Raw genomic sequence first — 13,175 nt, 5'->3', positions numbered from 1 at the left:
CCGCATGCCCAGCTGAGCCGCGCATTCATCAGAGGTGTGTTTTTACTTTTAAAAGCATTTTTTCTTTGGCCGAAAAAATGCTTTTAAAAGTAAAAAAAAAAGCCTCTGATGATCGTGCAAGTCAGCTGGGATTGTCAGAGCCTTTTAAAAGCATTTTTTATGGCCTCTTCAGCTTAACAGGCTGTAAAAATGCTTTTAAAGGGTTCTGGCAATCCCAGCTGAGTTGCCTGATCATCAGAGGCTTTTAAAAGCATTTTAATGCTTTTAAAAGTAAAGCTTTTACTGCTTTTAAAAGTAAAAAAAGTAAAAAAAAAAGTTGGCTACGCCCACCTAGTCACATTACCCCATCACCACCAAGCCACGTCCACAGAACCGCTAGTAACAAATTTTACAAATTTGTTTTACATTTCACCCCTGAGCACAAGTAATTATCAGTTTCATTTGGCTGCACCAAACTGGCTTTGAATGCCAACAGAGGCCAAAGTATTTACTAAGGAAAACGCTATACCCTTACAGTGTTAATCCCTGCTGTCTGCCTGGGTCTAGTTAACAATTTTTATAAACAGCCTGGAACCATTAAACCCGCCATACATCTTCTTGACTAGCTTGCAGCTTATAGCAAATGTTTACACATGTAGGGTAATCAGCTGCTTTTGACACACACAGGGTGTCTCAAAGAAACAGATTATCTTCTGACACCAAGAGAGTATTTCCCTTGAAAGCCACTTCATACAAACCACAATAATTGCACATCTCACGAGTCTTCTAGTGTCATAACAACATACTGCAGACCCTAGCAGATACACCAAGTATGTACTGTTGATACAACGATAGTATAATCACAGAAGAAATGTCTCGTCTCGGCAATTTCACACTTTCACGCAGCCAATTCACTATTTTTCAGATACATTATGCTTAGCTTTTGTATGGAAGCCCTTCAAGTTTATGGCTGTATTCCAGTCAAAAACACATGCATATTTTTCTGATTATGATTCAGCTACATAATTTGCATGTCCAAACAATAGTTAGCATGCTCTTTCTCAAATTGTTTTTTGTCTGCCTAGAAGCCCACCCATAGCATGTTAACAAGGAGTATAATCTGCCTCATTACTTTCTTCCTTTTTGACTTAACTTTGCCTTATTATGCTGCTATGTGGCATTATTCTTTGGTTCCGCAAATATTTAAATTTTCACCTCAAAATAAATTTTGAATTGTTAATCTTTGACCATCAATTGTGTTGTAAATGTTGTACCTTGATGAACGTTTCTTTTCTTTTATGTACACTGAGAGCATATGCACCAAGACGAGCCGGTTTAGCTCTGCCTGGTAAGGCCTGTTATTAAGAACACAAAGCCTGCAATTACTGCAGGTTCGAGCCCGGCCCAAGGTTGACTCAGCCTTCCATCCTTTATAAGGTAGGTAAAATGAGGACCCAGATTGTTGGGGGGGCAATAAGTTGACTTTGTAAATATATACAAATAGAATGAGACTATTGCCCTATACATTGTAAGCCGCCCTGAGTCTTCGGAGAAGGGCGGGGTATAAATGTAAACAAAACAAAACAAAACAAACAAGACAAATTCCTTGTGTGTCCAATCACACTTGGCCAATAAAATTCTATTCTATTCTATTTAGAGATGTTTAAGAGATTAAGTCTTGAATTATGCAAACAATGTAGGTCATAGAAGGTGATATCAGTTACTTAAGTTTGGTTGAACTCAAAACAACCAAGTCTATAGAGATTCTCAGTCATCCAGGTCATGGTTGTCCCAAAGGCGCTTTTTCAGGAGGCAACTGGACTTTCTTGTTTTTTCTTTGAAGATATTTCGCTTCTCATCCAAGAAGCTTCTTCAGCTCTGACAGGATAGTCCTTCCATTCCCCATCAACCTGTCAGAGCTGAATGAGAAGCGAAACGTCTTCAAAGAAAAAACAAAGTCCAGTTGTCTCCTGAAAAGGCACCTTTGGGACAACCATGACCTGGATGACTGAGAATCTCCATAGACATAAAGGTAAGCATGTTTCTGACTAGTTAAAAGACATAGAATTATGTTGCATTAATGCAAACATTTAAAGTACATGTTATTATTTGAATTATAATTCCAGTTAGTAATACTAGAAATCTCTATATTACTCCTACCAAAATGATTTCAGTGCGTTTTCTGACAAGGAAGATTTCCTCTTGAAAACAATTTTCATTTCCAAATCATAAATCATAATCTAAGGGGTGTGAGCAATATGGAAATTGTGTTTTGGGCAGTAAAAACAAAACCCAGAACACTATTCTAGCTTTCAGTAAACAAAACAACAAACAAAATTCAGAGGGTCATATATGCCTAGTTCAACAATGTTATAGATAGCCCTCAATTTACGACTGGTCACTTAGAGATAATAATAATAATAATAATAATAATAATAATAATAATAATAATAATAATAATTATTATTATTATTATTATTATTATTATTATTATTATTTAATTTGTATACCGCCCTTCTCCCGAAGGACTCAGGGCGGTGAACAACCAAATAAAATACAAACACAAACACATACAATATTAAGAACAACCCTTAAAAAACTTATTCAATTTGAAGTTCATTTGAAGTTACAACTAACCCCAAAAAAGGAATTTACAGCCCAGATTTGATGGTCAGACCATACCTGCAGTCACATGACCGAACTTCAGACCCTGGGCAACACAGCTGCATTTACGGCTATTTAAGCATTCCACAATTACACAACTATCTTTTACAACAATTTTGCCAAAACTCGGCAATAACAGTTTTCAGCAAAACCATAGTGTTCATTTAATAACAGCCATCACATCTGATGGTTAATGACCATCATATTCACTTAACGGCCGCTGCAAAAAAGGTCATCAAATCGGATTGGTCTCTTTATTGACCATAATAAGGCAAGCTCCCTTACAGTCATAAGTTAAGGACTATCTGTAGTGTATTTCATTTCTGTTTACTCTAGGTCAGGGATAGTCAACCTTTTTATACCTACCGCCCACTTTTGTATCTCTGTTAGTAGTAAAATTTTCTAACCGCCCACCGGTTCCACAGTAATGCACCATGTATCGTCGTCTGCGCATGCCTCTCGCGCATCGTGGATTGGGTTTGGGGGGAGGGGCGCCGGCTACCAGCTCTGCTTGTCTGTTACAGCTGGGTGGTGTGGGGGGAGATGTGTGAGCTATTCTGGGATGAGGCTCTTTTGTTTGCGGTCGCACTATAGCGCCATTTAGTTTCACTTACGTAACGTGAACTAAACTTATGCATGGGCGATACAAATAGTATATCTTCAGAAAATTAAATTGTCATGGGGAATTTTATGAAAACATAATGAAAATGTTTTTAAATAATGCTATGAATTTTTTTTTTAAAGTCAATTAAATTAAAAAAAAGGAAAGTGCTTCAGTATCGGACAAAACCCCTACCGCCCACCATGAAAGCTGGAACACCCACTAGTGGGTAGTAGGGACCAGGTTGACTACCACTGGTGTAGGTGGCCTGTTCGTCAATTCATTGATCTTTCTCTTTCTCCTTTAGTCACTATTTGTAACAATCAATGTCCATTTTTTGTCCCTATTCCTCTTCCAGAATATTTCTGCCCATAGCACAACTATTTCCGTTTTGACCCAGACCAGCTGAATGTGGCTGTTTCATAGTTGAAATAGTTTATGCATGGAACATTTTGCACATTCATAATCCGTTTTATTGATAAAAAGGACATTGGTCTATCTGCAGAATATCAGAATTCTATATAATAAAGTAAATAACTTACAAAACCTTCCATTTCCAAGCTGATATTTTATAGGCTTTCACTTAAAATTCACTTACCGTATATACTCGAGTATAAGCCGAGTTTTTCAGCACATTTTTTGTGCTGAAAAACGTCCCCTCGGCTTATACTCGGGTCTATACGGCTTATACTCGAGTTTTTTTTTTTTAAGCCCCTCGGCTTATACTCGGATCGGCTTATATTCGAGTATATACGGCTTATACTCGAGTTTTTTTTCCTTTTTCACATTTTACCAGACGGAAGCCCTGCCGGTGCAGTGAGAGGCGGGCGGGGGCCGCCAGCCTTCTCAGCTGAGGAGGAGGGTTTCCCAACCGGTAGGTGCCTCATTTCCCACCCTCGGCTTATACTCGAGTCCCCAGTTTACCCCAGTTTTTGGGGTAAAATTGGGGACCTCGGCTTATACTCGGATCGGCTTATATTCGAGTATATACGGTAATTTTAACTTAAAATTCACTTAAAATAGAATGTCACATTAAAATGATGCAATGTGTAATTGTAAAACCTGCAAGCAGTGCTTTTATGTATTACACAATACCACTTGGCTAATAGAAGACAAAATGTACTAGAAAATGGCTATGCTATCTTTATATGGCAACTATTTCTACAGTGCCAGAAAACTTTCACATTAGTTCAATATTCATATCAATTCTGTCTTGCAAACACTTGAGTCTTGTCCAATTTGAAAAAAAAACACCAATTTGCTCTTAGAACAACTTCTACAATAATTGCCTAGGCCAATGTTTCCACAATCATAGACCACAAAATAAATGTTTAGGAAAAATTGTGCAGCTCACTCAGTTAAACTAACATCCTCTCCATTAAAGAATATAAATACATTAAATTAAATAATTATGATTGCACTTGTATATACTTTTTTATCCTATCCAGAAAGTCCTTCTAAACTAAATTTTGTATATGAAAAAATAATTCAAATTTTTGGATAAGAATTCAAACTGATTTATGAACTCAGACTCATGGCTTTGACATTATTGTCAATACATGTAATCTTGACTTATGACCACAACTGAGCCCAACATTTCTGTGGCTAAGCACGATGGATGTTAAGTGAGTTTTGTTCCATTTTACAACCTTTCTTGCCAAAGTTTTTAAGTAAATTACTGGGGTTGTTAAGTTAATAATACGGATGTTAAGTGACTCCCATTGTTTCCCCATTGACTTTGCTCATCCAAAGGTTGCGAAAGGTGATTACATGACCCTGGGACACTGCAAATGTCATAAATATGAGTCAGTTGCCAACTGTCTGAATTTTTATCATGTGACCATGAGGATGCTCATAAGTCAGTTTTTTCAGTGTCACTGTAATTTCGAATGGTCACCAAATGAACTGTTGTAACTCAAGGACTACCTATATTTGGGGATGTTCTCCTCAAAAATGATTTAGCACAATTTGTAACATCATCCATAGGATCTGCTTGGGGGTCGCATCTTCTCAACGGCATAAGCGATAGCCTTGATGTTGTGGAATATTCCATCTCGCCTCTCACAACTGGGTGTTGTGAAGCCCACCGGTTTTTAATGGGCATTCCTCCACTGATCTCTAGGATTTTGTTTTGAAGTTATTTTATTGGGCCAGTGGGAATTATGATCTGGGGAATGTCTTGGTTTTATGGGCGATGATTTTGCTCTGGAAAAAATACTGAGACTTTTTTTTTATTTGCTTAATTTATACAGCCACCCATTTCACATACAAGGCCGACAAAGTTAAAACTGAGACTCTATCTCCACCCCCTTGTACATTGGCTTCGTTAGATATTTTTGTAAATATAATGTTAATATTTTTGTTAATATAATAATATAAGGTAGGGTAGGGTAGGATAGGGTATCGTATTGTACTGTATTGTATTGTAATGTACTGTAATATGGTTTTTAATATATATTATAATACATAATATATATATATATTATGTATTATAATATATATATATATTATAGTATATGTATTATAATATATTATAATATATATATTATAATATATAACATATATATTATAATATATATACATAATATAGTACATAATACATAATATAATACATAATATACACTGTGGTTTTTATCTTCAGTCACTTGATGGCAAAATTTAATAAATAAATAAATTTTGAAATTTTGAGATTTTGTGAGAGGGATCTTGGAGTCCTAGTGGATAACCATTTAGATATGAGCCAGCAGTGTGCAGCAGCTGTTAAAAAAGCCAACACAGTTCTGGGCTGCATAAACAGAGGGATAGAATCAAGATCACGTGAAGTATTAGTACCACTTTATAATGCCTTGGTAAGGCCACACTTGGAATATTGCATCCAGTTTTGGTCGCCACGATGTAAAAAAGATGTTGAGACTCTAGAAAGAGTGCAGAGAAGAGCAACAAAGATGATTAGGGGACTGGAGGATAAAACATATGAAGAACGGTTGCAGGAACTGGGTATGTCTAGTTTAACAAAAAGAAGGACTAGGGGAGACATGATAGCTGTGTTCCAATATCTCAGGGGCTGCCACAAAGAAGAGGGAGTCGGGCTGTTCTCCAAAGCACCTGAGGGTAGAACAAGAAGCAATGGGTGGAAACTGATCAAAGAAAGAAGCAACTTAGAACTAAGGAGAAATTTCCTGACAGTTAGAACAATTAATAAGTGGAACGACTTGCCTTCAGAAGTTGTGAATGCTCCAACACTGGAAATTTTTAAGAAAATGTTGGATAACCATCTGACTGAGATGGTGTAGGGTTTCCTACCTGGGCAGGGGGTTGGACTAGAAGGCCTCCAAGGTCCCTTCCAACTCTGATGTTATGTTATAAATAAATGCAAACAGAAAAATACCCAAAAAAATCCCAAAACACACAACAAAAACCAATACAACCCATTGAAAGCAGCAAAAACAATTAAAAACGTAAGTCTGCCAGAATATAATGCAATTTACCAACAATATAGTTTTTCACAGACTCTACACACCAAGATGGCAAAGCCAAGTCTTCAGTCCAGAAGGGTAAAGACCAATCTAAGTTCCGGGGGAATAATGTTTTCAATATGAATAAAGAGTATGACTTTAAAAAAAATAAACAAATAAATACTAAATCTTCATATCATAAAATGTACAAAGAGGTGGGAAGATCTATAGCCAACTTGAAAGGTCATGTTTAGCTTGTTGTTGTTGTTAGTTGTGAAGTTGTGTCTGACCCATCGTGATCCCATGGATAACGTTCCTCCAGACCTTCCTGTCCTCTACCATCCTCTGGAGTCCATTTAAGCTCATACCTACTGCTTCAGTGACTCTATCCAGCCACCTCATTCTTTGCCGTCCCATTCTTCTTTTGCCCTCCATCTTTCCCAGCATTGGCTCTTCTCCAGTGAGTCCTTCCTTCTCATTAGGTGACCAAAGTATTTCAGTTGCATCTTCAGGATCTGGCCTTCTAAGGAGCAGTCAGGGTTGCTCTCCTCTAGGACTAACCGGTTTGATCGCCTTGCAGTCCAAGGGACTCACAGGAGTCTGTTTAGCTACTCACAGCCATATTTCTTATTTGTGCTTGCATGAGATCAACATTCTGCTTAACATAATCAAGTTAGGAACTGCCCTTGATTTGTGATCTGAATTTTAGTATTACTAGTTGTACCTCATTTGTTTGTTTCATGAGCTTTTGTGCTACTGAAACATTTTCACAAATTAGTAATTCAAACCCAGCATGAATGTAACAAACTGGGGAAAAAATATGTATAAACAGCAGAGGGCCTTTGATTAATAAAAGAGATGGTTTGGGAGCAGAAGAACGATTGCAAGTAATGAATGGTTACTTTATATTAGAGTTCTCAAGTTATTTTTTATAATATTTTAATATGAATTTATTTAATATTGTTTTATTTTATTTAATATAAAATTGCTTTCAAATAAATGTTTGTTCATTTGAAAGTATAGAGTTTAATATTATTCTATAATATTACCGGTATATTATCCTGGACCTTTTAATTTAGAATATTCTTATTTTATATTATATTATGATGTTATTATCAATTGTAGTGTTGTATTATAATATTTTATTTTCTTAGCACCCTTCTCATAAGCAAGTCTTTGGACAATGTACAAGAAAAAGAACATTAAAACAATTCTAAAACAACAATTAATAAATTCACACAAATGCAGTAGTCCTCATTTAGTAATCACAATTGAGACTGATAACTATCATTGAGTGAAGCAGTCACTAAGTGAAATCGTAACTGTGCTTACTGATCTTATTTCAGCTTTCCTTTGGTTTACAGACCTGCAGAAGTCATACATGGGACGACTGGTTGATGGCAGTACTTTGTCATCACTGTTGTAACTTGGAACATTTGCTAAATGAGGTAGTCACTAAACCAGGAAAACTCTAAATTAGAGAACTCTAAATCAGGACTACTGTAAGACTGTAGGCAAAAGGAATAACATCTTACAAATGCATCTTGCATCATCTCATGGACTTTCTATTCCCATGAAACCCTCAACCTGTTATTGTATCAATTGTTGTTTTATTCTATAGTTGGTACTAAGATATTAGCACACAATAAAGAAAACAATTACTATTCCACTATTATCTTTCCTTGTAAGCAATGCTGTCTCACAGCCTCTGGAGAGGAACAAAGAAAATGTCCAGTTGATCACCACCAATCCACAAGCTCCTTAGAGTGATCTTTTTAGGGAAATGGAATTCATATAACACCAAGAGTTCTACAACATCAAACGAATGAGGGGTGGTGAATATCAGTACGTAGGACATTGAGATGGCAAGAAGACAGCTGAATGGTAGTGAAACATATCAATGTGGCAAGCAGGTAGAGACCAAGTGACCAGTGGTGAATGCAGGAAGGCTGAAGACCCATGTCAGTAATCCTCATGGATTATCTGTGGTTTGACCATTGGTTTAGGCACTGCTATAATTAAAACACAACTTCTATGCTGAAGGGAAATATTGGTGCCCTTGTATTAAAAAAGCTGTAATAAAGACTCTGTGCCTTCCTTTCTCCTCCAGATGTTCCTCTCAATACTAGGAGAAAACAACCATAAACTACAGCAGTTAGATTTTCAGCACTGTACACATCAGTAAATTTTGTAAATAATATAGCAGCAGCACTAATCCTTAGCTACGAGCATATTCAGTAATTCTGAATACAATTAACACACATTGTGCAAGAACAAAGTTTGCTAGTAAATTGGTGGAAATCTGCTTACAGATCCATTGCTATGATTCATAATTTGAATTATACATACAAATTAAAATGTTTTGACTATGCTTAAGGAGCGTAGAACCTACATGGAAACAAAATCAGTTAAAATTTAAATTAGATCATTGTCATATTCATTAAAGAAACAGATTTCAGTGGGACTTAATGAATATTCAAGATGTTTTGGTTTTTGTTTCGTAGCTATTTTCAGTCAAAATCAAAACCAAAAAGACGATCAATAGCAAAATTAACCATATTCCAAACAAACGAATGGTAGATCAGGTTACAGGATTCTGAATACAAGTAATTGTGGATTTTCTTTTTCTGTGATAAACTAAAAAGAAAAAAGGAGGTATTTTTACAGCCCTTACTTATGACTTTTTAAAAAAAACAAAAACCTGAAATTATCAAACAAAAAGAAACAGAATTTGTAGCTCTGATATATAAGCATACCAGGACTGTGCAGGACTTCAGATTCTCTTCCAAAAATAGTGGTTCAGAGCACATGAGAGCATGAACAGACAACCCATTTGTAACTCTTTAAAACAGACGTGTCTTTTGCCTGGCTCATGTGATAGTGCAGAGAGCATTTCTAGGATTTCACGTTTTAATTATACTGAGTAATCAGTGGCCAGGCTTATGGAAGCTCCTGACAATCAGATGTAATCAGAAATAGACAAAGGTTGAACAACCTGCCTCCTTATACATCAGAAAAACTTTCCCCCTTGTGCGTGGGAATTATTACGTGCACTTTTATGTAAAGCTATTGTGAGGGTGGAGAGAAAGCAGTAAATGCAGGGAAATCCGTTTCAGACTAAAATGAACAAATTTATCTGTGAAATGCCTTAGGTGACTTCAAGACAGAACGAACTTAGAAGGAAGCAGTATCCCCACACAAGTGCTAACTGGAGATCTGTATACAAAATCATGCAATGAGCAAATCAGAAGAAACTTCAGGCACTCAAGGCTCTTGCAGTTTAATCCTCCACCTGCCCATCTATAACTGCTCACCGCCAGCTTCACAGCTGTTTGAAGTCAGGATGAGCAATAGGCGGAGGCCATGGGTTCAAATCAGAGAACTTAACAAGTATTGCTTCTATCCAGAAATACATTATAGTAGATCAGCTGTCTTTGTTCACTATTGTTTTCTCTCTCACTCAGCCAACAAAAGCTATATGGCATGAACACAGCTGTTCCTATCACCAACCCCCATCCTAGCTTCCTTCTGATCTCTGCCAATCACCTGGTCTCCCACCAAGTCACCATGATCAACTCTAGCACCTTGTATGTAACTTGAGATGGTCAAAACAAATATTAATGAAACACCTGTACAGTTTAGGAGGATTTAAGCCTGTCTCAGAAAATGAGATTCCCAGCTGGCACCAAGGTCAGGGGCAAGTAAGGAAGGGTCCTGAGAATTGAAGGAAAGAGAACCCACTAGTTCGGAAGGGACCGTCATGGGGCCAATAATACATTGCTAGGGTGCTGGGAGCAGACATAGTCAGCCTCTGAATTCCTCAAAGCTCCATAACTATAGAAAGTTAGGTTCCCTGAAGATGGGCTCCAGTACCATCTTCTACTGAGCTGGCTAGGTGGCTAAGACACTGAGCTTTTATTGATCAGAAAGGTCGGCAGTTCGAACCCCTAGTACAAGTCTCCTGCATGAGCAGGGCATTGGACTAGATGACCTCCAAGGTCCCTTCCAACTCTGTTACTGTTACCAATCTGAAAGCTCCCAAGACAAAACCTGTGGTTCCGGTCAAGGACCCAGATTGGATCCTGCAACATTATCCCCGAACACAGATATTCATTGGTGATCCATAACTCACATCCTCAAGGGACTTATCCATCTACTTCTCTCTCTCTCTTTTTTATGCCTCTGCTCACCTTCCCATCTTTGGTGGGGGTTGGAACCAAGGCAGCAGCAGCAGCAGCGGCAGCCCCAAAGAGACGCCCCCTTCCTCTAATAAACCTGCGGCCAGGACAAGGCTTCGCGGGGTCTCTTTGGGTGCTTACGAGGCGAGGCCGCCCTTCCGCGACGTCTTCGGGATCCCCCTTCAAAGTCTGCAGCCCCGGCGTCCCGGGCCTTAACTCCGAGCTGAGGGATGGCTCCGAGCCTCCAACCTGTGGTCTCTCTCTCTCTCTCTCTGGTCCTTAGGAGAAGCTGACAGCCACCCGCCCCACCACCCGCCTCAGCAGCTCTTCCACCCGCGGCCAAGGCTCGAGCGCGCGGCGCCACTCACCTGAAGCAAGTGCTGAGTTCCCCGCCGGGCTTCAAGCACGGGTATTTGGTGGTGGCGACTTTGCTCTCGGAACACACTTCCCTGCGAGGCGGACAAGAAAGGAGAGACAGGCGCTGAGTCGCCAAACGGGCGTCGGGAGCGGCGCAGCGGGGGTTGGAAAACTAGGCAAAGCGAGGACAGGGGAGAGAGAGAGAAAAGAGAGAGAGAGAAACGAAAGAAAACGCAGCCGCGGCTCTGCTCCCTCCCCGCCACCCACCTGTCGCTCTCCTCAGGTTCCTCGCGGTAGGTCCACGCGTGGCCGAGAGCCGCCAGGAGCAGGAGCAGCAGCAGCCAGAGGCGCAGGCTCCGCGAGGGCGAGCGCAGCGCGAGCTGCACAAGGCGCCTGGCACCTCCCCCGCCGTCGCCGCGCGGCACCATCGGGCGTCCCTCCGGCGGCTCGCGATCCACGCCGCACGGGCTCCGGCCGCCGTCGGGCGCGCTGCAGGCGAGGGAGGAGGCGGAGAGGCCGCTTGCCTGCCTTCGCTCCCTCGGCGCCCCCACCCCTGCACGCCCCCACGCGCGCGCGCTGCGGGACGGCGGGAAGCGGAGCGGGCAGGGCTGGGAAGGGGCCACCAGACGCCGCCGAGGGGCGAGCGAAGAGCGGGCTGGGCTGGCTAGGAAGGGAGGCAGGCAGGCAGGCAGGCAGGAGCCGGGGAGTGGGGTGGGGGGAGAGAGGCAGGGGGAGAGACGGCGAAGGCGGGCGGCTCGTCTGAAGCTCGCCGGGCAGGAGAAGCGGAGGGCAGAGGAACCCCGGTCGAGCAGCTGGTGTCTGGGATGCCGCGGGGAGAAAGGAGGGCGCGCGCTGCTTTCGGAAAAGGGCCTCGGGAGGTGCGGCAGTGGCCCCTCAACTTGAAAGGATTCAATCCCGCCTCAGATGCGGACCTGGGGAAGAAGAAGAACCCGGCTGTGGGGCAGGGCAGGGCAGGGCAAGAGGGCCAGCCCAGCCGCCTTCCCCTGAGGTGCTGGAGAAAGGGCGGGAGCGGGGGGGGGGCAGAGGGGGCTTTTCTAACTTTAGCGGCTGGAAGCCGTCGAGAGAGAGAAGCGAGGCGAGCGAGCGAGCCGCTCTCGGGAAAAAGCCGGCGGCCGACCCGGTTGGTTGAGGGGGCCGTTTGTGCAACCTGCAGGTCGGGATAGCCGCTTTCCAGAGGTGCGGGACGGGAAAGGAAGCCCGGCCACGAGGAATCGCGACCCTGGAGGGGGCGGAGAAGGGAGGAGAGCCAGACCCCGCGCGAGGAGCACGTCTTGCGGGGCCGGCAGCTTGAGCCCAAAGATTGAAGGAGGAGGAGGAGAAGGAGGGGAAGGACGAAGTGGGGGGGCTGAACCCGGAGGTTCCCGATCGGTAACAAGACCCGAATGGAAGGTCTGCAAGATGGGCAAATTAGGATCCCGGGTGGTGAGGTGGAACCTGGGCAAAGGTGATCGGAAGCTGGAAAAACGGTCAGATGGCGACAAGGCGGTTGTTAACCTTTCTAATCATGAGGTTAGACTTTCTCTTGAGTTATTGGGATATCACAGGTAGTCCTCAATTTACGACCGCAGTGGAGCCCAGGATTGCTGCTGCTAAGTGAAAAATTAAATGTTAAGTGCGTTTTGCCCCATTTGACGGAATTTTCTTGTCATGTTTGTTAAGGGAATCACTGCATTTGTTAAATTAATAACGTGGCAAAGCTGGCTAAGGAACTCTGGGAGTTGAAGTCCACAAGTCTCAAAAGAGCCAAGTTTGCAGAGCCCTGTGTTAGATGAATTTGGCTTCCCCATTGACTTTGCTTGTAGAAAGTTGCAATGGGTGATCACATGACCTCGGGACGCCACAACAGTCATGAATGTGAGTCAGTTGTCGAGCATCTGAATGTAAATCACACGACCATGGGGATTTAGCCATGACTAAGTC

General features: G+C 41.7%; 1 protein-coding gene across 2 annotated transcripts in view; it reads right to left on the bottom strand.

The window, feature by feature from the left end:
• Positions 1-12,238, bottom strand: part of CCBE1 (collagen and calcium binding EGF domains 1) — a 203,781-nt gene extending 191,543 nt beyond the window's left edge. Inside the window, exons 1-2 of one of the 2 annotated variants that reach the window (XM_058170365.1) lie at positions 11,502-12,238; positions 11,246-11,326 (exon numbers count right to left, since the gene is read on the bottom strand). In XM_058170365.1, the coding sequence (XP_058026348.1) occupies positions 11,246-11,326; positions 11,502-11,662 (242 nt within the window). In that variant the 5' untranslated portion in view covers positions 11,663-12,238. The remainder of the gene's footprint in view (positions 1-11,245; positions 11,327-11,501) is intronic. The other variant, XM_058170364.1, reaches the window with a different exon arrangement.
• Positions 12,239-13,175: the final 937 nt, after the last annotated feature.

This window comes from Ahaetulla prasina, chromosome 2, assembly GCF_028640845.1.
Source record: "Ahaetulla prasina isolate Xishuangbanna chromosome 2, ASM2864084v1, whole genome shotgun sequence".
Taxonomy (NCBI): Eukaryota; Metazoa; Chordata; class Lepidosauria; order Squamata; family Colubridae; genus Ahaetulla; species Ahaetulla prasina.
The sequence above is the reverse complement of the archived record's forward strand: the minus strand, read 5'-3'. Positions and strand labels throughout refer to the sequence as shown.